This window comes from Pleurodeles waltl, chromosome 6, assembly GCF_031143425.1.
Source record: "Pleurodeles waltl isolate 20211129_DDA chromosome 6, aPleWal1.hap1.20221129, whole genome shotgun sequence".
In the NCBI taxonomy this organism is placed as follows: Eukaryota; Metazoa; Chordata; class Amphibia; order Caudata; family Salamandridae; genus Pleurodeles; species Pleurodeles waltl.
The window spans coordinates 495591681-495617906 of NC_090445.1; the positions used below are offsets into that span (position 1 = coordinate 495591681).

General features: G+C 40.9%; 1 protein-coding gene across 2 annotated transcripts in view; it reads left to right on the forward strand.

Annotated features, from left to right (window-relative positions):
- The window catches only part of RAP1A (RAP1A, member of RAS oncogene family), a 279386-nt gene that overhangs the window by 172027 nt on the left and 81133 nt on the right, over positions 1-26226 (forward strand). For both annotated transcript variants that reach the window (XM_069238655.1, XM_069238656.1), the window contains exon 3: positions 15020-15088. In XM_069238655.1, the coding sequence (XP_069094756.1) occupies positions 15020-15088 (69 nt within the window). The remainder of the gene's footprint in view (positions 1-15019; positions 15089-26226) is intronic.

The window sequence follows — 26226 nt, forward strand, 5'->3', positions numbered from 1 at the left end:
AGAAGCACAAGTGCAAGGTTGCTCCGACTTCCTCTCAGGACGAGCAATGAAGGAACAACAATTGGAACTTCATATAAGATGCTAGGGATAAAAGGGGGGAGGGAAGGCAAATGGGGAGTGACAACCCAATGGAAGTGGAACAATGCCACAGTTCTAAGGCAATTCGGCGGGAACGTGAGACACTTCTTTCTTGGAGGTCCGACGATTAAAATGCGAAGCAGAAGGCTTGCACTTCAAAGATATTCAACTTGCAAACATTGCAAGACATAATCTGGAAGCTCACAGTCTTACGGTATGATGCAGTGGCCGTCTGTGAATGTCTCCGGATGTTTTCTTTTCAATAGGTACCTCAATTGATATCCAAGAAGATGCTTGGAAAACAATTTGCAACTTAAGCAGTGACCAGAAACAATCTCTCCAGGACATATCATTCCTATGCTACTGTTTTTCCTGATGCATTTGGGCACTCTTCAACGAGGCCTCCCCATAACAGGCAAAAGGAAGCTGGCACCCAGGCAGGGCTCGCTATTTGCTCACCTGGAGCTAGGCAGGCTCCAATAATAGTGGACCTCTTTTGATATTACAGTGCCAAAGCCTGTTTGAAAGGTCTGCTAGCTTTAAATGGAACACTTGAGTGCACTTTAAAGGAGGGGAAAACGGATACCAAAACAATTCCTGTGTATCCACTCTCTGGTTGCTGAAACTCTGTTTTGTTTACTGAACTTCTGTCTCTGGCTTTATTGGCAGTCCAGCGGCTGCTTCAAACTGAATTTTAGTGTTAAATGTGGAAGGGACACTAGGATTATCATAGTACACTCCCACACCCTAGAAACACACACATCCCTCAGACCCCATGTCTAGTGTGCTGAGGACTTCTGCCATCTTAAAAAGGCCTAAAGTGGGTAGGGTTGGCCTGAGGAACTTATACCCTATTGGTTGAGGTGTTCCCAAGAATTTGTCTCACCCACTAGCTTGTTCAGGAATAAATGTGGGTACCCACGTATGAACACTCATGGACCTATGGAAGTCTGAATAGGACTGAACTTGCTGTTGGAGACCTGAGAAATGACTGAATCTGCTTTCCCTCTTATACTCATGGCAAAGAAGTGGATAACGAGAGTCACAAGGCTGACCACCTTTTTGAGCTACAGGGGTCCAAAAAAGCTACAAAGGGCCTTTCCTACAACTGCACAGCTGACCTGTAGGAGCTGAGCATCGGAAAAAAAACTCCTGTTAGCTGCTGTCTGACAATCAGTGAGTGCCCCTCCTGAGGCCTGTCCCAAGTTTCATCACACTCTGTATCAAATTTTGCCTAGATTCCGGTCCACCGTTATCATTGACTATCATTTACAATTTGTGCTTCTTGGAGTTATTTTGGTTTATTAAATGTTATGCTTTTTTCTAATTAGTTTGGGATTTTTATTATTTTGCATTTCAACTTTATTACTGTTTTAGTTCTTCATAACTACTCTGCACATTGACTGTTACCCTATCTGATCTGTGCCACAACTACTGAAGGTTGAGCACAGGCCTATTTAGTGACTTTAGTGGTCCTGATAAGGATTGTGATTATTACTGATCTAATAACCCAGTTTCTTACAATCAGCAAAAAAGTAATTCTGCTGACTCACACATACGTGTCTACATGCAGGTGAACACCAGTATAATGACACGCCAATTTTCTCTTTTGTGTACTGATTAAAGATGCACACCTCTCGAACCAGTAAATTAAAAATGTAAATTTTGCAAAAGCACTTAATTGTGGAGCGGCCCAGCAGCAAATTATATTTGACTCATTTTCATACATTTGTTTCTTCTCGTCGTGCTGCACGGAGCAAATATGAGTTTTTAACTTGTACTCTTTTATGACCTACTTGCTCTCAGGCGTCATTATCAGCCATCAGACAAGTAGTGCGATATATTCCGTGGGCGTCGTCTAAGACTTCATGTGAAAAACATGTGGGAGCTGCTATAACGCATGTTTTGGGGTGTTGTAGTTATATGATAAAAATAGCATCCCAGGAGAAGACTATAGCAACTGTATTACAGTAGTGCCACATGGGGCAGAATGCTAAATTTTACCCTTTGAATTGTTCTTCTCCGTAGAGTGCTCATTGCTGAACTCCATACCGCAGTTTAGCTTGGCATTACCATCTCTCACAATATTGATTGAAAATTGGCGGTCAACAAAAAATTAGCGTCTTTACTCTGGTGTTCCTGTAGAACTAATGAGGTTTCAAGAAACAGGCTTGTTCCACATGCCAATCCTGGTACTTGTCCTTGCAAATCGTAGTTCGTTTGTTATTATAACATTACAAAGGTCGCACACAACACTGCATCATGTATCACCTATAATGATGCACATCGATAAATTGCTCAGCTTTCTGTATCGTTCTTAGAGCATGGCTGTGTCCACTAACTAGAAGAGTATTTTTGGGTTCACTGTACCGACTTGAAAATCTTTGATCCCAAACGTGTGTGCTTAACTTGTGGTCTGACATAAATGGCTTTGTGTGGTAAATAGTTAACTAAAATGTAACTGAATTTTTACTTCCTTCGAATGAAAACATAAATTGTATCAACTCTGGAATAAAGCATTCCATATAAAAAATTCATATTTATGAGCACCTTAATGAAGAAACCTGATATCTGGCATAGAAGCTGTTTGTCGTTCGAGAGAAAACATGGTTTACCTTTAAATAGAAAGCCTAGAGTCGATCAGCCCTAAATGGAGACGTCTTAAGTTTCATTACCAGTTTATGCATCAGCTGGCAATATAATGCAACTCTAATAAATATATTGAGTGAATGAGGGAAGTAAGCGGGCTCTGGTGAAGTGTGGCCCCCTCCACTGAGGACTGATGATGAATCTGCTGCATGCCTGTATCTCTGTGAATTTGTATAGAAACCTTCTCACTGTGTTCCCTTTCATCCTTTTCTTCCTTGCTTAACCGTTCACACCATCTTCAATTAGTTTGCTTGCTACCTATTTCTGTGCCTATGACCTTTTGATCTTCTGTTTCACCATCTTGAGCTTTTTAGATTGTCCCATCTACTCCTTCTATTTTACCCTTCTCTCACTCATGCCCTTCTTTTCCTATGGCTATTTATGTAAAACCTGCCTGTGTTGCTTTCCTTTTTGCTTGTTGCCACTCTCTTCTAACACTGTCCTTCTCAAACTCAGTCCAGTTCCTGATTAACTTCTCTTTCCTCACCTATTGCTTTTCCTCCTTCAAATCTGTTACTCCCTCATCTATTTGGCTCACCCTTTTTTTTTTTTTTACCCTGTGATTCAATTTCTTGCTTTCTTTTCTGTCACTCAGTCTTTTGTGTCCCCATTGCCTTTCACCTTATATTATTCTCCTGCTTCTCGTTTTAAGGCTGGCTCTACAGGAGAGCTTTTGTGGTCCCCAGAAAAAGAGCTTTAAGAATTAGTAAGAGAGGCCTTTATGCTTCATCCACATGCTCATCTTCTCTATAAGCTTTTGATTGTATCTGAGTGTTCTTCTACTGATAGTGCTTCGTATTAAACCGTTTTTAGGGTTGAGCCTGCACATGTATGCACTAGCTCATGCTTCTTGCTTGTAAGACTCCTTTGTGTACAGTTAAGGGCTTTGGAGCCCACCTGTAGCTCACCACTTGATGGTTTGTGTGGCACTCTTCTTTACAGCCTTGTAATTAGTCAAGGCAGGCCTGGCATCATTTGTGTTCCTCAGTGTGGAGCAGGGACCGAGCCCTGATTGATTCAACTTAATTAGCGCCCGCCTGCGGCCCCGACGTGATCAATGTACTATTTTATTCTTTTTAACTTCTAGTGCCCTCCAAACAGAAAGCTTGTGACTGGGAAAAATGTGCCCAGGGTCGCAAACAAATTGCAAAGTTTTATTTTTAAAGCCAACTTTCTTTTATTTTTCCCAGGTTGTCTTTTCTCACTTTCCACTCATGTTTTCGTCTGTTTTTTTCTCATGGATGATCTTCCCAAAAGATGACAACTTCTTCAAGCGACAGTACACCCCAAACCATTCCACTTTAGCCCACACCAATCCACCACACTCCAATCCAAACCGCTCACACTAGTCTCACTCCATTTCTCCCAAACAACCCCAATCTAATCTGCCCTACTCCACTTCACCCCACTCGAATCAAAAACAATCTGCCCTACTGCAGTCCAAAACAAAATGCCCCAATCCAAAACCATCGGCCCCACTCCAGTCCAAAACCATCTGCCCCACTCCAGTCCAAAACAATCCACCTCACCCCACCCCACTCCAGTCCACCCCACTCCATCCCAATTTACCCAACTCTACTACACTCTAATCCACCCACTCCCATCCAATTCACCCCACAATAATCCAATTCAGCCAACTCCAATCCACCCTAATACAATCTGCCCCACTCCAAACCAAAACAATATGCCCCACACAAGTTTTCCCCACTTTAATCCAAAACAATCTGTCCCACTCCAGTCCTAAACAATCCAGTTCAATCCAAAACAATCTGCTCCAGTCCACCTCACCCCAATCCACCCCACCCCAGTCCAGATTGCAATCAACCCCACACCAGTCCACCCCACACCAATTCAGACCACTCCAATCTAATACACCCCACTCCAATCCTATCCACCCCAGTCCACCCCAATCCGACCCACCCATATCCACTACACTCCATAAAACCCACCCCACTCAATCTAGTCCACCCCACGCAGTCCAATTCACCTCACTCCAGTCCACTCAGCCCCACCCCAGTCAATACACCACAAAGCAATCCACTCCACCTGGGAAAATCCACCTCACCTCAGTGTAGTCCACCCCGATCCAACACACCCCACCCTACTCAAATCCACCCCACCAAAATCCAATCCTTGCAGACTTCTCCACTCTAGTCCACCCCACCGTTCTCCAATCCAATCCACCCCACTATCTCAGTCCACTCCAACTCACTACCTCTATCCACTGCACCCTAATCCACCCCACAACACACTCTGCCACTGAACTCTATTCAACTCTACTCCTCCTACTCCACTCTACGACATTCCAACAAATGCTCTCTACAACACTTTACTCCCCAACTCCACTCTGACACTAGACGCCACTAACTTTTAGTCATGCTGAACAGCAGCCACACTGGTATACAACATGGCAAAACACACTGCCAAAGCGAATACCTCTAGTATAGGCAAGACAGATTGGATTTCCCTATGCTTGTTTACCTTGTAGTAAAACTTATGCTTAGACTTGAATTTGTGATGGTGAGGAGTCATTGATAAAAGTAATAGACGTAATTGGTTAATTGGGAAAAGTTCTCTCCATTGACGTAGGTCAGATTTATTTCAGAAAGTTATAGCCAAGGTAGCAGGCCCGAATTTATGGTTTAAAGCATTTGTTGGAGCCCATAGTCCTTTAAGGATGCATTATTAAATTGTGTAAAAGGCTGTTTCACATATTTTGTTACATGGAATTGCACAGATTAATGTAGTAGGCAACGCTTTTAATGGTGTTGGGTATCCTCTCTGAAAATTCCTGTGGGGATGAAGATTTGCACTGTGATAATCCTTGTTGTGCCCTCGTTGACTGTGTGAGATTAGTGGGTACTGGTGAGCTATAATGCGCTTTCTCCATGGGTAGGTTAAATATTTTGCTAACTGTAATTTTGTACATGTGTAATTTTTTCACTGTATACATGATGGTTGCTTACACGAGGGTTGCTTTGTGGGGAAACTTCTGCTTAAGACAGTAGCCCTGAGGCTATTATTGTGACTACCCAGCGATAGTCCTTATTGGTTAATTTGGGAAACATTAATTTAGATGCCAAAGGTCTGATAGGTTTATTATGAAAATTGACCAGACGGAAGACCCAATTTATTGTGAAAAGCATATGATCAAGCCAATGGGCCTGAGAGGACAATTAAAACATTGTGTTAAAGTCTTTAAACATATTGTTACTTGTAATCTCATAGATTTTACTAAATGCCAAGGGTTTTGATGTTTGTTACCCGCTCTGTCAAATCCTAGGAGTAGACCATTTCCACTGTAAGGAATCTCCTTATGATTGCTTCAGTTGGGTTGCATGTTATTTTGTCAACTTTAGTTTTGTTCATATTTGTAGTTTTATGCGAATCAATAACGGGTGTGTTATAATACTTTTAGGTGTCACCTCACATTTTAAGCCAGTGGTTCGTAAGCTGTGGTCTGGGGCCCCTGTGGGGGTCTGCGAAGCCCAGTCAGGAGGGGTCCATGACTTCTAAGAAAATTCAACATTAAGATTCATAATGTGTATGCAAATAAAGAAGCAAAATGTAAACTGAAATTGGGGACTAAAAATTAAGTTAGTACCTTCAGATTGATTCGTGGCAGGAACACAAGTGCATTAAATTAATTATAGAATCCATGTTGTGTGGCTTAAATTGATTTTAGAATAGCTCTAGCCTTCCTATTTAAATTTAGATTTTTTTTAATGTTTTTTGTGAATTAAGTAAAATATTTCATCATATGTGTTGTATTTCTGTCATGTCTGCTTGTTTCTTTGATTGTACATTGTTTTGTGGTTCAAATAATTGGAATTGCTTAGGCCGGTGTTAACGGATTCCAATAAGGATTCAGTAGGAGTACCAGGATAACAGTAATGATTAAGTGGGGGCCCACAGAAGTCAAAAGGTGTTGAGAACCACTGATGCAAGCTGTAGTTTTGCCTCCAATTAAAACAGTTAATAAAAAAGATTAGTGCATACATGGAAGAGCTTTGAGTCCATACTCTTCCGGTATTGGGTTATTGGCTCGTGAATGATGTAATTTTGCTTGTTGATGTCCTTATGCACCGAAAAATAAATGTGCGTTTGTGTCGGGCGTGTGTCTGCCCTTTAGTTTTCCAGTTTCTCTTATTATTCGCTTCATTTTACATTTCTTTCCTTCAGTTTTGTTTTGTTATTCAAAGCATCTGGCAGCTTCACACACAGTGCTACTGGGTTGCTTATGTGCTGCTCATCTGTGTGTGCTGTATACCTCCAGGGTATCATTGTTTTATCATTCCACTACAGTCTCCACATTTAGAAGCAAAAGGTCAGCAGTCCTGGGTTGGTAGAAAAATAACTAAAGCATTGATTAAAGACAACATTTTTACTGTTACAAAGGTGCTGACTTAGCCAATTTTTTATTTTTTAGTAGAATGCAGTAAGGCAAGATGGTTTGGATCGGTTAATTGTTTACTAAACATTCCTACCATGCCCACGTTAACCCCAACAAATCTATGTTATCTTCCTCAAGCTAAAAACACAATCTGGTCACATTAAATGAGAAAAACAAATACGTTATTTCTAAATTAAGAAGCATGTGGGTGGTGGAACACATAGAGGCAGAATATTTATAGGCATGTTTGACAGGCTGAGAGTGCGAGCAACTGAAACGTGTGGTGTTTGTTTGGCTTTGTTGTGGAGACTCCAAATGAGCTTAAAGTAGGAACTTTGTTTTAACTTTTTCCTCCTGAAAGAGTAGCTTGAAGTGCTAGTACTTCAAAGTAACCAATATCTAAATCTAGCCTTCCACAAACATATTTGCCTCAAATTTCTTGTTTTTTTCTCACTACACATTTATGCTAGATTTCATGTTTCCTTAAAAATTCTGTAGACTAAGGAAATCCCTATAGCTGTTGATGATTATTCAGTGAATGGTGTGCTTTCTTTTCCCAGTCATATCATCTAAAATTCTGGAAATTAAAAATGTCTCCTGTTAAAATGTTAGATCTCCTGCTTAAGTTAGCTCGCCCCGAGGAGTGCATGTCGTGGCATAATTAAACACAACGCAAAATACATAGGCCCATGTACAGGGAGTGCAGAATTATTAGGCAAATGAGTATTTTGACCACATCATCCTCTTTATGCATGTTGTCTTACTCCAAGCTGTATAGGCTCGAAAGCCTACTACCAATTAAGCATATTAGGTGATGTGCATCTCTGTAATGAGAAGGGGTGTGGTCTAATGACATCAACACCCTATATCAGGTGTGCATAATTATTAGGCAACTTCCTTTCCTTTGGCAAAATGGGTCAAAAGAAGGACTTGACAGGCTCAGAAAAGTCAAAAATAGTGAGATATCTTGCAGAGGGATGCAGCACTCTTAAAATTGCAAAGCTTCTGAAGCGTGATCATCGAACAATCAAGCGTTTCATTCAAAATAGTCAACAGGGTCGCAAGAAGCGTGTGGAAAAACCAAGGCGCAAAATAACTGCCCATGAACTGAGAAAAGTCAAGCGTGCAGCTGCCACGATGCCACTTGCCACCAGTTTGGCCATATTTCAGAGCTGCAACATCACTGGAGTGCCCAAAAGCACAAGGTGTGCAATACTCAGAGACATGGCCAAGGTAAGAAAGGCTGAAAGACGACCACCACTGAACAAGACACACAAGCTGAAACGTCAAGACTGGGCCAAGAAATATCTCAAGACTGATTTTTCTAAGGTTTTATGGACTGATGAAATGAGAGTGAGTCTTGATGGGTCAGATGGATGGGCCCGTGGCTGGATTGGTAAAGGGCAGAGAGCTCCAGTCCGACTCAGACGCCAGCAAGGTGGAGGTGGAGTACTGGTTTGGGCTGGTATCATCAAAGATGAGCTTGTGGGGCCTTTTCGGGTTGAGGATGGAGTCAAGCTCAACTCCCAGTCCTACTGCCAGTTCCTGGAAGACACCTTCTTCAAGCAGTGGTACAGGAAGAAGTCTGCATCCTTCAAGAAAAACATGATTTTCATGCAGGACAATGCTCCATCACACGCGTCCAAGTACTCCACAGCGTGGCTGGCAAGAAAGGGTATAAAAGAAGGAAATCTAATGACATGGCCTCCTTGTTCACCTGATCTGAACCCCATTGAGAACCTGTGGTCCATCATCAAATGTGAGATTTACAAGGAGGGAAAACAGTACACCTCTCTGAACAATGTCTGGGAGGCTGTGGTTGCTGCTGCACCCAATGTTGATGGTGAACAGATCAAAACACTGACAGAATCCATGGATGGCAGGCTTTTGAGTGTCCTTGCAAAGATAGGTGGCTATATTGGTCACTGATTTGTTTTTGTTTTGTTTTTGAATGTCAGAAATGTATATTTGTGAATGTTGAGATGTTATATTGGTTTCACTGGTAATGATAAATAATTGAAATGGGTATATATTTTTTTTTGTTAAGTTGCCTAATAATTATGCACAGTGATAGTCACCTGCACACACAGATATCCCCCTAACATAGCTAAAACTAAAAACAAACTAAAAACTACTTCCAAAAATATTCAGTTTTGATATTAATGAGTTTTTTGGGTTCATTGAGAACATGGTTGTTGTTCAATAATAAAATTAATCCTCAAAAATACAACTTGCCTAATAATTCTGCACTCCCTGTATGTGAAAGAAAATATAAAAATGGACAAACCGGACCATCAAAGGCATGGAATGAATGTCTTCTGGTGAATTAAATCTTGTTTGACTCTGATGCCTCTGATGACTCTGAGCTATGAAATGTCACCCACTGTGCCAGATGAGTTTTTTTCGGTTTTGCCTGAACGTATGTGCTATCAGCAAAAAGCTTAAAAACTGCCTTAAAGCCCACCTATTGCTTACCATTTGTTGGCTTCCATGTCTCTCTAGTTTCCTTGTTCCTTATTAGTCGGTGCATCTTGCTCCTTCCTGTTTACACTCAGCACGTCCAGTGTTTGCCCATGCTGTAGAGTACAGTACAGCTTCCTGTCTGTGACCAGTGTCCTTCCACTGGCTGCATGCTCCTGCAGGTATTTTTTTTGTTTAGACATTTGCACTCAGTGTGCATGTCTGCAGACCGCCCTCTGCCTCCTCCTGCTGTCCCTTGTTTTGATGTTAAGTCTCCATCTTAGGATCGTAGATATAATCAGAATAATTAACGTGTCCTGCATCTATAATTAAATCAAAACGGTTTAAAAAAAAAACATAAATCAAAAACAGAAAATAGTTTTTCTTTTTTAATCGGCATCATTCAGGCAGAAGCAACACAGAAGCTTGCTGCTGCCTCTTTTAAAGCCAAAACACTCCAGTACCATGCAGCAGGATAGTTGATTTTTCCACTGCACCAGAAAAGATCTCAGTTTTCTAATTGTCCTTTTCCCATTAGTTTTTTTGCTCCGTCATTCGTATGCTTCAGGAGGCCTATTTTGCCTATTACAATATTTCTTCAGTTTGCAAGCTAATTCGTGTGTACTAGGGTGATGGACTTTCTGGATGTAGTTTCTGTCCATCTGAAAACTATGTAATGGCAAATGCTGCAAAGAGCTGAAATTAAAAAAACTAAAACGAAAAGACGGGAAGGTAAGCTACAAAACGCCATTCTGATATGTCCTTTTTACTGAGACTTAAGATCTCCTGGATTCTGTGGTACACTCTGCTAAAAAGAGGAAGTGTGGGGAGTCACAGTATCAACTTTCTGAGAGAGATTTCTTTGGGCTTCTGCTGCAACCCACCTATCCACACTCTGGTGTTATAGTGAGTTAGCTGATGAGTCTTTATGAACTAGATTAACCAATTCCTAAATGGCACAGAAACTATGATTATTGGCGAGTCCCGCTTTGACATTGAGGCAATCTTCATCTGTTTCCCATGATTAGTTGGTCTTCTATAAAGTTTATCTTTTTGTTGATGCACTCATTCCTGAGGTATTTAGTGTAGAAACATTCTATTAAAGAGAATCTCGAGCTCAAGTGCCTTCCTTACTTTTTGCCACATTCCACAGGTTGTCATCTAGGTAAGCCATCAAAAAGTGGCCACAACATAGACGACAATCCCTCCCTAAAGCCGAGAGAGATCATTCATCTGGTGATCAAGTCCTTATGTCCTGCAATAAAGATTTTGGTATGCACTTAGTCCCTTCTTTTCATAGCCTCCAGTTAATGAGACTAAGATGATAGATGGATTCTGCAAAAGTGTATCTTGATCAAGCCATTAGACCTGTGCACCAAGCTCTATAGCACTGCTTGAGATAGGCTGTGCCCAATCACATCCTTTCTTAGGCTGATTTAGCTGACTTACCAGCCAGGACGTTTGATTACTGGGCCTTTCTACTTCAGATTATCATCTAAGATGAGAGGCTCAACAGGACAATATGAATCTGCCTTTGTAATAAAGTACTTAGTTTACACACAGCTGTGTAGACCAAATATACTCAGTCTGTGGTCCTGAAGTCCCAGACATGATATGCAATGACCAGGTTTCTATGATAAGGAAGGGTAAGTGAGGGATGAGGTTGTTCAGTACCAGCAGCACAAGGTGTTAGGTTGGTACATTATTTTCCCTGGTCGAAGTAAATAACCATCACTATCTGTGGCTTTTGTTAAAATCCTCAGTTCAATATGCTAGAAACTGACTTTCTCATACCCTTTCCACCCTTCGGCACCTGGGTCACAAGTGGCCTATCCGTTCTCTTACAGGCTTAGATGGACATTACCAATGATACATGAGATATTCACCATCTTACAATCCAGGTACATTGCAGTTTCTAGCTCTTTAACCTCAGGTTCTCTTTCTCAGTAGTATCCCAACCATATGCACGTACCTGTGTGACAAGAGGGGAGTAGAGAAAGATGTCATCTAAAGAACTGGCCTTCAGGTTATACGTTTCCACTTGGGGCTTTATTGTGGAAACTCAGACATATTGTGGATTTGGGAGTTTCCAGCATGTTTATCTAAAATAAATGCAGAATACAGATTTTGAAACAGATCACTCGATCCACTCTGATATCCAGCTCGTTCCGTTGACTTTTCACTGTCCTGTTCAGTTATTGCAGTGCAATAGCCTTTGTGAATTTGACTCAAATATACCGGTTTAGTTTTGCAGATTTGTGAGGAGTCCACCCTAGAATGTTTTCTAAATGCATTGCAGTGATAGCCTTTCATTTAAGAAAATGAGACCGCTTTATCTTTAATAGTAATATTTTGATGCTGAGAAAAATACAAGACTCACATGTCATACTCCAGGTTAGGTCACTTCACTGTAATGACACAGGAGTAGGTGAAGACAAAATTGTCATTTCTCAGAAAACTCAAGACTCCTTTATGTGGTAGTTCAGCAGAATCATTTAAGATATACCTTTTCATGAGTAAGTTGTGTGAGACTATCATTTCAGATGCATACCCAGAGGTTAGGGGGCCAACAGGGCAGTTATTCCCTAGCCTTATTAGTAATAGACATTAGTTCACACAATTAGATCTTCTTTTTCAAGTGTATTGGGGTTTGCTTGGTTGAAGGATCTAGAAATATACACTAGTGTTCTGATTTTAAATTTGAGTTTCAGTTGGAAGCCAGTGGCAAAACGGTCCTTTTCATTTAAAAGTATGCATCATGTCCACACGGATCTAGACCATTTACTTGTCATTGTGTTGACCTGATGTTCCAAAGCCAAATCTTCAGTGAATATAAAATCGGAGATTTTCACGATGGTTTCAAGGATGGATAGGCCCTACTAACCTGCAATTGCTAGTTAGGGACAGACGTTGCTGACAGCCCTAAAAGAAAGCCGTATGTTAATAGGATTCGCATGAACTAAGGATAAACTAGTTCCTGCTCATCCAGTTTGATTGCTTATTGAGGTTAGTTTAATTCATGGCATCAGTGTTGATTTCATACCAGTTTAGGTTTAAGTGTTGTCAACATTGGTATTAAAATGCACTAAGCCCTGTAAATCAGGGAGTATTCTCACTTAAGCTTTAGAGAAAAAGAGGATTGTTGGGACCCCTGTGGAACAACCAGTTCAATTTTAATTCAGGTACTGAAAAAAGCACCAAATTGGACCAAAGTCATCCTGTTAATGAAGCACGACCAAAACCACTATAAAGCCATTGTTGTGTCCCTTTGAGTTTAAGCAATTGTTGCAGTAGAAAAGCATAATCAATAGAGTCAAAAGTGACTGACGGGTCTTGGAGGGTCACCTGGGCTTACTGAACCATTCACTGTAGCTATTCCTTTAGGTCAACAAAAGAAGTCTGTTGTGTGACTAAGCCTAAAACCAGACTCCCTCTTGTCCTACAAGTCAGTAAATGTTGATCCTAAGTGTTCTTTCAAGTCACTATTTTCTCGATCTTGGTGCAAAGAGGAACGCATCCTATTTGACATAAGTATTTTATTTAACGGGGCAGAAGGTCTGAGCAAAGTGATTCAAGCCTTTTACATGGAGCTTGGAAATTTCTTTTTAGCAAAGGGGATTGTGTTTTGGGGAATTCTGATTACAGAAAAAATGTCAACACTATTATATCTGATAAAGTGGTCACAGTTTTGGGTGGTCGACATGCCCTGGTATCTTACGTCGAAAGATTCTAATGCTTTTTCTGGTGCTTCTATTATAGTGTTGGAGAAATACATGCTTTTGTTTTTCAGTGGCACCCAAGTAATTGCGAAGAAACTTCATGATCACAACCTGTTTTGAGAAAGTAAACCAGTATTGTGGGCAATCGAAGGAGAACATACTGTGAATAGCACGATTAGGGCTTGATGTTGTACGTATTAAAGGATGTATTTGAAAAATGGGGGGATAGAATCCACATATTGACCTGTCCGATTATGCAGATTTTGTGAACCGGGTCCCTGGAAATTGGTCTCTGGATTCTTTATCTGGGTTGACTTTTTCTGTTCTCGTCCCAGTTACTCCTTTGTGAGTTTACTGTTATGACGAATTCTGTTTGTTCCTTTTTCTAATCAGTCACCTTTAGTATCTTGGAAGTTCGTTTTTTATGTAATTATTATAACCTTATCTAGGGTTAATTAGGTTTAATTTTTTCCATTGAGAACTAGATGGATGTATACCAACCTTTCTTTCCTCCATGTCTAGTCTCACTCCAGTTATTGCAGATTTTTATTTTTACTGGGCATTGCACCTTCCTTCCTCTCATAGGTTGGAGAAAGCTAAATGTTCGGGTAGGGCTTCAAATTGCAAATGAGGGAGTAAACAGAAGCTTGGAACTCCCAGAGTGCTGGTGGCCATAAAGAGTATGCATCAAATTCTCTGTGTGGCTTTGTATTTGAGATTTAAACGCTATTTTAATAAAATATATATGTTTAATTATTCTGAGATCCTTCTGAATGTGCCTGATTATCATAGTTCTTATGGAACTAGCTTAATTTTATTGAACTGTATTTGGATCTGTAGTTCGCAAGATGGGGTTTCCCCTTCCAGGGATCCAAACCGTAATAATTTAAATGCAGATTAACTTCTTACGTTTTAAGTTCCAGTACAAAGTTTTGCATATTTTGAAAGAAAGAAATGGTGAAGGACCAGAGAGTGATGCTTGCCTTAAACTCATGGGTCTGGATTTTGTAATTTCTCTCAAGGATTTTTTAGATTACATTACAGATGTGGTAAATAGCTTCTCACTTTCTTGCATGTGTACATTTTGACATCTGAATTGAGTTTAAACACTTCTGACAGGCAATCACAACCTTAAAAGCGTCAGTTGATCTTGTGCTCTGTGGCTACAGCTGGTGCAGATGGTATCTGTCTCCCTTTTAGCACTGATGTCTATTGAGCATTGAACAAAATTGTTTGTTCATTGTTTACGGTAGCACTTGGGGTAACAATGAAAGCAGATGGGAAAATAAGCTCATTTTATCTGCAAAATAAACGCATGTAGTATCGTTGTTGTGCAATTGTTTCCCATCATTTCATTAAATTTAATGGGGTGTTTTTAATCTCTAATAAGGGCTTGTTGACCGCTGTAATGGGTGGTAAGTGCTTTTTCTTTTCCTAAGTCTCTTAGGATTTCTCCGTTTCAAATAGTATCTACATGGCTTTAACACTTTTTTTTAGGAAACACCACAATAGTGTTTTAGGCATGTGCCTACAAATTGTAACACCTGATAAAAAGGAACATATTTTTTTAAATATACTTGCACTACAGTTTATTTTTGCATCATAATGAATCTATAAAATATTGCATTAGACATTTCCTGTAAGCTGACATTTTGATATTGCTTTGTTTCTTTGTTCATTCATTCCATTGATTTATTGTAAATAAATTTATTTCTTCCAGACAGTACAATTTGTTCAAGGGATTTTCGTTGAAAAATATGACCCAACAATAGAGGATTCTTACAGAAAGGTAACTTCTTTAATGGATAAATGTTTTCTTATCGTTTTTTTTTTTTTCCAAGTTTTATTTTACCATCATCCATTTTGTGTAGTATTTATTTAATATATATGTATATTTTAAACGTTCCCAGATTTTACTGTAGTAAAATCTGTTCTTATAATTGGCAATCTTCCATAGTCTTTTGTAATCCAGACACTTTTTAAAGTATTTGAGCATAAAGTTTTACAAAAGTCAAAAATTCTTCTTATTGACAAACCAGACCATCCTCCTGAGATCACCAAATTGGGCGTCATTACATTGGATAAAACATGTTATTTACTGTGCTTTGAAACTGGGGAACTAAGGGTTATATAAAAGCAAGCTATCATCCATCTATTGTTTTAAAACATTTTATTAGTTTGCAGAGAAGCTGTATAGCTTTGACCAATTATTTAGGAGGGAGTCGTGGCTGGTTCCTCACATCATGACAAAAATATTCACCGATATGTCTTCCAGATCAATTAATGTTTGTACGTGCTTGTTGGACTACAGTCCCAAAGTTATGGTTGGCAGGAATATTTTATTTGTGTTTTAAAAGTGCCTTAAAAAACACTTAAGACTCCCAGATCAGCATTTGATTAGCCACTGGCATCCTTCAACATTTTGAAAAGATGCAACACAGATACTGGGATCACATATTACCTAGTTTTCAAAAACGTTCTGAAGAAGTTGGTAAATGTATGTCTAGCTTGAGAGTGGCGGGGCTGCTGTACATAACACTGACCTAAGAGGGTACAGTTTCTTGATAATAACCGCCAAGCCAAATAATCGATACAAAGTCTAGTTTATTGCAAATCGCCCAAAACATTTGCTTTTGATGGATAATTCTAACTGCGGATTCTTCATCCGACACCAGACTGGAGCTGAAGATTTTGCGCTTGCTTCCTGGGATGCAGTGTATTTGGATTCCTGGTGACTCGTACATTGACCCAGAAGTAATAAAGCAGAGACCCATATTACCACCACAAATATACGTTAGTCTTTTTCATACATATGTCCCTGAAGTGATGAATTAATGCTTGGTGACTTTGTGCCAAATTCTAATTTGGGACTTTTTAGATGTAAAAGAGGCCTCCTCATAGAACGGGGAGGTGGTAGACCATTGAGAAATCAGTGGTTAGCCTATCGATCAGAAAGAGAATTACCGAAGGCATGTAACTTGTACTTCTGATGGAAACTTTTGACTATAGATTCCTCTCCTTTCTTTCATCCCTCCCCACCTTGCTGAGCTGGGATTTGTTGTGATTAGTTCTTGGTCCTAGTGATGTCACAGACATCCTCTATCAAGCTCTCCGTTCTGAGGGTTCCTTCTGGGGTATTTTCCTGTACCATTGTCCCTGTATGGTGTATGACTAGAGCCCACAGCAATCAACTTAAAGCTCATGCTAACATCCCCTTTTCTCTTCTTTCTTTACCTAATCTAGCAGTGGAGTGCACACATTGAAGCTGGATTTCTATGTAGTAACTACACTGACCTAATTCTGCCTCTATCCTATGCATTCTACTGCTCCTGGTTGTTTTCTATAAAGTGGTGTACTTGTAGTGAAGTGGTCATAGCCTTATTACTCCCGGATGACTGCATATAGTGATTTACCAGCAGTGTAACAGCATCTCCTGAGGATGGGCTTCTGTAGCCCCTGGGTGGACAGGTGGTATTGCAAACCTAGCAGTTGGACTATTTTTTGCGCCAGGACCGATCTCCAGCAATAGGCTTTTGAGGTAACATCTTCCCTTCTCCTGCCAAGCAAACCTCTGATCCCTCCCCTCGACGAGTGATTATCAAAGCCACCAATATTGAGATCACTCTCTTATTTAGACACTGATGAAATGGTCCTCACACTTATTTTGGTATTCCACTTCATGCGTACAGTGCTGTTACATGTTGCATTAACATGTGGAGCACATTTGCAGTATTCAAGGCACAACATAAAAGCTCTGCAGCTTTCATCATTCAAGCAGTTGTAGATTGGATACTACCTAATAGACTATATTTAAATAAAATACTAACGGATGACTAATGTTATTGGAAGCTTTACAGGTAGTGTCTCTGAAAGGTTTATAGGGTCGGGTTAGAATCAAATCACATGCCCGGCAACACCTCAATTATATTGTTTCGTAGCATGTGGCTGAATCAGTCCCAGCCTTTCTTCACTTTTGACACCAAACTGTTAAAACTACTCCCTATTTTCTGAGTAGATTTTATAAATAATTGTCTTTCTGGCTTTTTATGCATACCGTCTTGTGTTTTCATTACTGCTACGGTCCCAAGTTCTTTAAATTCACTACATTGTTTATTCAAAAACTGTTTAGTGGGTCGCATGTAAAATTCCTTACAACACAGTAGGATTTAAAAAGAATATTTCTGGCCCATTATCCATTAAAATGCATCCCAATCAGCAGTTTTCCCCAACAATCCTTAGGAGTGGGGAGGAACCCTCTTCTTAGGAATAAAATGTGTTGATTAAAGTTAATTAAGTCACACAAATTGAAGAGGGGGAGGTAAATACCACTGTACGGCCTACTGCTAGACTGGATCCCTGAACACAAAAGAGTACGGTAGCATAAGAAAAACCTAGACTTCTTTCTTTACTTGGAGATACAAGTCAGAGCCCTATTTGGACAGCACAGTAATCCTGTCTGGTCACGTGGAAAAGACCGTTCACCCTGTAGCCCCCTTCTTATAAATGACCTGTTTACAAATGACCCATCATGTCCCTTCTTGATTTTCTTTGTATCCCCTACATATAGTTTGTGAGTTTAGAGGGTATCCCCCTACATGACTAGGGAGCTGGTATCCCCTAATCATGAGGGTAAGGAATAAACTTGGCGCCAATGAACAGTCTTTAATATGGATGTGTGCAGACTTTCTGCATGCACTTTTGCCCATTTGTGTCAAGTGTAGAGTGGCGTGAATTGCAGTGTCAAATGTGTTTTTGCATTGAGACTTCTGTCTATGCATGATTGTGCTAGGATCACCATTCTTTTTTTTTTTTTTTTTTTTTTTTTTATTATTTCCTATTTGTGATGTGCTTACATCTCTAGGTGCAACGTACTTAGATCCAAGTGGGACTCATCTGGGTGCTTGGTTTCTCCAAGTTTTTTGTTGTTGGCAAATAGGCCAATCCATTAAGGGATCCTTGGCCCTGGCAAATGCCCAAGACCAGTTAGGCTAACCATAGGGGCAGAACGATGTTGTCTTAGGGAATGGTTTGAGTAATTGTTCTCATTGACCATCTCAGTAAGGTTTTTAGATATAGCTGGGATCCCAATAATAAAGGTGATACGCATGAGTACCCCCAAAGTATTTTTAATTTCTCAGGATACTGTCATGATTTGAGTCAAACTGTATTTAAGAACTCCCTCCTTCATTTTAACCCACCAGGGGGTTGAGCCCGCCATGGTGGGATTGCCCTACCAGGGTGGGGAGATGTTGCTGATGATGAAGCATGACGCAAACAGTGTGTGAGGCTTCCTCTCCTAAAAGAAATGGCTTTTTCTTGTGACCTGACAGGGTTACTGTGATGTCCTGAAAGGGTTCTGACTCGCATCTCTAAGTAGGGTAACAAGTCTTGGTTTCTCTTATGCTACTGTACCTTTTTGTGTTCAAGGGATTAAAGTTACTTGCCTACTCTGTTTTTAAAGCCTCAATTTGTCATTCTTGTTCGCAAATCCCCACTAAGACAACACTTGACTCTGTGTAAAAGCTTCTTTAAATGCTCCACTTTTGATCAGTGACAGTGTCACAGTTTCTTTAAAATAAGCAGTTTGCTACGGATGCTCAAAAGCATTTTGGGAGAAAATATGGATGGGACCCCTGAAGACGTTTTTCAGTAGAGCTCCACTAAACATTCCGACTTGGTGCTAGTATAGGTAGATATGAAAATTAAAAGTGACATTAACACCTTTTGTATTTTTTTACTTCTGCCTTTTAACTTCAAACTAATAAACTGGGTTGCCCTGCAGTGTATGACATTTTAACTTGCCTTTCTGTTTCCCCAGGCCAATATGTATTTTTCTTTAATTTGCACATATAGTAATGGGTTCTCTGATATAGCATTATAAAGTTTGGCTAGTGTTCTTAATGTCACCAAAAAGTTTGTGAGAGAGATTTTTCACACAGGCAAACTTTGGTTTCATTTTGAGTGACTGTCTAGGGTCTTACTCCTTGGTTAAATAGTCCCATTGAGAAGGGCGAAGCCACTTAAGCTGTTTGAGAATAGCCCGTAAAAGGAGGCTTAACAGCCACATTATCACTTTACTGGGATATATCTTTGAGACATTCACTCATTTTCTCCAGCAGGTTTCTACCTCGATTTTGATAAAGGGACATCAATTATTGCCTCTATGGCTGGTGGACATAATACACTGTTGGTTATGGCTTCACTCTTTATGTATTAGTCTAGGAAAGTAATTGATCGACGCGTTGTCCTTTGTAGTATCGTGCATTTCTTCACTACCCTTCCAGATCCAGAGTGGTGTATACAACGGTGCGCCCCACTTTACAGTGAAAAATTCACACTAGTTGACTACCGAAAGTGTGGCCTGCTGTCTTACGCAACCACTGAAACCAGAGAAGCGTTAAATCCCATCGAAAGACTTAGGACGGCACTTTAAAGTGACATGCACTCAAGGCAAATCTTGCAGCACTACATGGCAACATCAAGAGATCACTTCAATGCTGCACAGAACAGGTCTTTCCAAAGTAAACAATAATACGAACTAGAGAAAAAAAGCATCTTTACATTCTCTATATTAGTTAATACTACTTTTCTAGACCTCACCCTTTAGCAACATATAACTGGCATTTACCGTACAATTTATAATTCTATGAATGGTTTCAAGGAAAAAAAACTCGGCGACAGTACTTAAAACTGATTCAACTTGTTTTTCTAAATACCGTAGATTGGAGTGAAAATAACTATGTATTAATGTAGTGCTAAAATGTTTGAAATCCTCCTAAAAATATATATCTTCCGCAGACGCCAAACCTTAATCATTGCAACTCAATGGATGCTACAAATACTATTTAGCTTCACTGTTGCACCCGCAGTAAAGCTTTTTTCTTTTAACACCATGTTAAATGCCAATGCAGGCAAATATTCCGCCCCCCTCTCCCAACCCCCCTCCCCCCAAAAAAAATCACTCTCAAAGGAAACTTTTGTTGCTATGCCCTTTGACAGCGATGTGCACTCCTTAATTCTTGAAATTTCGATACCAGAGACCTTCCTCCTTTCTCCCCGGCAGTCCCCCATACGAACATGGAAACCTTGGGTGTTCCCTGACCATGCCAGTGTCACCCTCAGTGGAAGCCCCAACTTGATGCAAGGAATCACCCAGTGCATGTGCACACCGCAGCCGTTCCCAGCCCCTCCAGGAGCCTTCAACACACCCCCACCTGCCAGAAAGGACCTCTTTATGCTCATCAAATTTGACGTGCCCAGCTTCACACTTCTCACATGTTGACAAGATGGTGCTTAAAGACAGGATGGTACTGAGCCGAACACTTGCTGCTGACATCTGTGCGATCTTCTGGCCACATATTTGTATGCTGGCAAGGTCAATACTTCCATTAATAATTTATAGGTTGACAAATTACATACATTTATAGTAACACCTGTTAGGTGAAGCACTTACAAACTGAAAACTGGTATTAATCTCTGCACAGAACTAGTTATTGGCTAAGGTGGCTGTGCTGGTCCTTATTTCTTCCTGAGCGAAATAAGCGTGTGGTTGTACCTAATTGTACGGTATAGGAGTGATGAAGAGAAAACAGATGTGCTTGCTATGTATGTTACATCTTGTTATAAATAGATGTCTCCTCATTTAGTCACCATATATTTTATTTTTTTGTCTTACTGATGTATGGGCTAATGCTATGCGTTATTCTCACTATCTGCTTCACTCACTGTAAACCCTGTTGAAATGGAATGAGAGTGCTAACCTTCAGTGACTGTCTTCTAAGATAAGGTTGGCTGCTGCACCGCAGGCAGGGTAGATGCTGTGGGCTAGTTGCCTGTAAATATGAGCTCATACACATGTTCACTCATGTACAGGCTGAGTGGGGAGATTACAGTTTAATTCAACCTGGTATCTGCTCAGGTAGACTGTTGCACAGTGGACCCTTCAGGGATTGGTGCTGACATGTAAAGGCCTTAAAAGTGGACATTGATGGTGTATATACATCTCTAGTGCTTCGCTGTATGATGTTGAGTGATTTACTGTGCTATACAGTGAGTGAAATATGTATCCGAATATAGTTTTGCCATAGTTTGGCCAAAAGATGACCGTGACGCACCAATCCTATGGTGAATCAGGATACCAAATACAGATCTGAATATCATTTCCACATATCTGCATTCATTGTGGCGCTGCAAGATTCATCATTTTCTCTGAATCGGCTCCTAATTATGTTTGGGCCTTTAAATCACCCTCCTGGGATAAGTTAATTACCGTGCTGGCCAGCTGGAGGATCAAAAACCTTAACACTCAGTAGGGTGATTAGACCACATTTAACCTGCTCCTGGGAGTGTAGAGTCTGGGGGTGGAAACTACTTGTACTAATTATGTTTAACACAACATTTAGCACAAAGAAGCTTAGCAGGGTCGCCAGACCTCTGGAGCCAGTCACAGGATCGGATGTCCTTTGATGTTTTTGAGGGAATTAACCAGTCAGCTGTGGCAACTGGATACAAGGTTTAGGCTTTTGGAGAAGGTTTTTTAACATACAAGTTGACAGCATTATTTTGTGTATTAAAAAAATTCTGTACAGGTGGGATGGGCCAGAGTGATGAGTCATCCTAGGATTGTAGAGAGTTGCCTACCTTTTAGAATTTCCAACCTCTTGAACCCTGAACCCCAACTTAAAATCCCTAGCACAAGAGAGAAACCTTTAAGAACAGTATGGACCTGGGCAGACAGCGCTAAAGGATTGTTCAGCTAGAAGAGAAAAGACACTTGACCCCTACTTTAAAGATGGACTCGAGGACTTTGGATTTCAGTTAGAACACAGGGACTGCGATTGGTTTCTCCAGGGCCAAAACCCGGAAATGCAATGTTCCATTTCATTAATGTCCTCAGTGGTGACCCTAGGTCTCTGAGCGCAAGAAAGGAGTTCCATCACGCTAACAATTTGAGACAGTTCCCAGGGCTCCCAGGTGTCTGAGGACAGCAGTTGTGGTAGCCCAGTGCTGTCCCTGCCATCCTTGTCTATTAATGGGGGGGGAGGGGGATGACAGGCCTCCCACCTGCATGAACTGAGTGGGAGCAAGGGTTCTGCAGGCCAGCTCCCGTGCCACCAAAGAGGTGCGTGGTAGGCATGGTGCGCGATAGTCTGGCTTGGGCATTTATCCTGGATGCCCCAAAGAGGACATAGCCACCTGTGACAAAAGGAAGCAGCCCAAACCTACAGCACAAAAAGAAAGAGAAAACAAAAGTGTTTTTCTATGATAGTGCCAGGCTGCAAAATGAACCACCCTAAGGCAAAAGGGCACAGCAGAATGCACTAAGGCCAAAACATTTGGACATTTAGTGTGCTATGCCCACATGGGCAGGGGCAATATGACACCAGTCCTAAGTGCTAGGGGCTCACTTGAACCAGTGATCCCCCTCCTCTCCCAAATCCCAGAGGCGCGTCATATTGAGCAGTAATGACTACTTCCCTGATGTCTCCAACGTGCATTGAACAGTGACCTGGGGAGACATTTAATCTTTATAGCGCAACCAGAGCCTGAGCTTTCAACTCAAAGGCCCTTGAGTGAGGAGACCCCTGGTGGGTCCTAAGGCTGAACTTGCAGCATGGATAAGAGTAAAAAACTCTCAAGCACACGGCTTGTCAAAAGATCTTGAAATGTTTGGACAGTGACAAGTTAAGATTAAATCACTTTATTGACCATCAGAGTTAAGGGAGCCACTACACGTCCTAATGAATGTCATGGTAAGATAGCCCCTTCCTTAGTGATTTTAGTTGTGTTTAATATATTTGGTGTGGCATATTTCTGCTTTGATCAATATGATGACACACTTTTAAAGCCAGTAGCCAGGATATTGTATTTATTGATTTAAGCGCTTGCGAACTAGGAGTGGGCATAATGTGTGTAAATCCGTGTAGCATAATCCTGCAAAATTGCCCCAAAATTCTGCAAGATTACATGGAATTGCACAAGAGAAGTAATTCTGTATTTAGAGCTAAATGCAGTAGAACATGAATAGCGAGCGGGAGCAGGCGCTAAATGTGCATTTGGGATAGGATTTCTTCCAACGTACTCCTAGCACTTGCCACTATTTTGTTAGTGCTAAATGCAACAGAACACAAATAGCGAGCACAAGCAGCCTCTTGCACTCCTTAAATGTACTTTTAATGTAGGATTATTTTCCCCCAATTTACTCTTAATTATTCTGTCGAACTTAACCGGAAATGTGTTACATGTGTTCCTCCAGCGTAATTGAAATTTCGCCCAGGCCCAGCGTGAACTGGTTGTAGGGGGGTCACCATAGGTATTTCCACCTCCCATCATGTATATATTTGCAAATGCATACTGATAAGCTGTGTGTGTAATATTGTTCTCTTTTATAAGTAAATGATGTTCAGTGCCATGTGTGGCTCTAGATGCACGTGTTGTGCCTACTTCTGCTATCTAGTGTTGGGTTTAGAGTGGTGCAGGTTGTTTTTTCTTCTCAGTGTTTTAAGTCACGGATTGAGTGGTGACTAATCTTGGGCATCAGCTCAATTTTTTGATTGTTTTCACTACGCTGTAGGGTTTGGCCTTGTTTCCGCTCTGTCTTTTGACTTGTTCGGTTTCGAATGCTCTCTCATCTTACCCTTATTTGACAGTACTGTTATCGATTTGTGCTTCTTCCATCCTAGCGCTCTCCTTGGTTTGTCAGGTTGGACACCGCCTGCCATTTGGAGTGCCAATATCCATCTGGGCGTACCTTCCACACGGTACCGATTGCCATGATAACCTGATGGAACAGACTCCATTCCACTTGTGCCCTTGGTGCTGCACAGTTCCCGCACACCGACCAGCATCTCTTGTGCAGCCTCTGCCTCCCTCTCTATTGAGAGGCTGACTGCGACGCCTGCAAATCCTTTTGATCAAAGATGACCCTTCAGGACCAAAGAGCACGTCTGATGCAAACAGCCCACAAGACTCCGGACGACACCCTGGACATCTTTTCATGAGGAGCACCCACAAAAGGAACCTGTGCAGGAGGAAGAGGCCCTTTCTTTCCAAGATACTTTGGATTCCGACGTTTAGTTGCATATCTAAAGCCAAGAGATCACCTCAGCTCAACCTGTGAGTACTGCCTTTGCTGCGGCAGCCACACTTCAGGACCTTTCAGTAGTTACCCACGAGACGCTCCCAATAGGCAGGACCTTCTCACTCAAAATCAAGGACAAATCAGACATCAAGATCCAAGTCACTCAACCTTGCAATATGGGTCCTTTAGTTATAGAGTTTGGTTACTTTTGTTTGTGTGTGGAATGTATGGACATTTTCAGAGCAGCACAGAGAGCCACAACTAGAGCTTGTTATGCTGCACAATGGAAATGTTTGGTTTGCTACAGTCAACCCATACTTATTGACCCTATGAAATTGTATTTGCTTGATTTACATAAACCAAATCTAGCCTACACTTCCATTCATCTACAACTTGCAGCTATATATGCATATCTACAAAACAAGCAGTATATTTCCTTGTTAAAAATCCCAGTCATCAAGGCTTTCATGGAAGACCATAAATGGGTCTTCCCACCTAGGGTTCCTTCTCCACCATTGTGGAACTTACCCATTGTCCTTACCAGACTCATAGGTCCTTTTGAACCACTCCATTCATGTCTACTTCAATACCTTCTTGGACGGTAGCTTTCTTAGTTGCCATCACTCAGGTTTATCTATGAGCTCCAGCCACTAACCTTTCTTCCAGATTCATAGGGATAAAATAGTCTTTAGCACTAACCTTAAGTTCCTACTACCTAAAGTGGTTTCTCAGTTTCACATAAACCAGTCCATTAAACAACCGGTCTTCTTTCCGCAGCCTTACTCTGTTACAGAAAATTCTCCACACACTAGATGTTAAAAGAGCTCTCCTGTTTTACACTGCCAGAACCAAAGAGCTTAGTAAAACTAAAGGTCTTTGTAGATTTTTCACTCCCTTATAAAAGCAGTCCAGTATCAAAACTGGCATAGCGAGAGGGATAGTTAAAGTGTACAAGCGTGTTCTGCTATAGCTAAGAGACCGTTACTTGTTACACCTAGAGCACAGTCTACTAGGCAAAAAGGTACTTCTATGGCCTTTCTTGGAAACATCCCTGTAGCTGAGATTTGCAAGGCAGCTACATGGTCTACACCACACATATTCACACAACACTACTGTGTGGATGTGTTAGCACACCAACAACCTAATATAGGTTGAGCTATGCTCTGAACACTTTTCCTGTCAATTGCAACTCTCATGGGGTAGCCACCACTTTTATGGAAGGACTGCTTTACAGTCCACGCAGAGCATGTGTATCACAACCACACATGCCATCAAACGGATGTTACTTACCCTGTAAGCATCTGTTTGTGGCCTGTAGTGCTGTAGATTCACAAACGCCTTATGGGCAATATCACAGAGAGGAGTCGTCACTTGATCCTGTGACTCTAAGGACTTCTTTGAAGAAAAACAACTTACACCACTCCAGACCCAACCCTAGATGGCAGGAGTATGCAGAGCATGTGAATCTACAGCTCTATGTGCCATGAACAGATGCTTATAGGGTAAGTAACATAATCCTCATTTGTTGTTTGTTGCATGCCTGCAGACCGGAGTACTTGCCCACACCACCTCCCTTGAGGAGATCTTGCACTGCTCTGCCTTATTACCCTTATAGAGTCTAGCTCTACAACTGTGTACTTGGTTCTCAGTAACTGCAAGGTTGTGAACTTTTTTAATTTTAAAGGTTGCACATCTTCTCAAACAACCCACTTTATTATATCCCTTTTTTAATAACTTGCATTCTCTTAGCTGGTTAAGTAACGTTATTCTTTTTTCTAGCTTGCACCTATATTACTAGTTTCTGAACATCAGCAGACTATCACATTTTTTAGGTCTCATGTAAGACT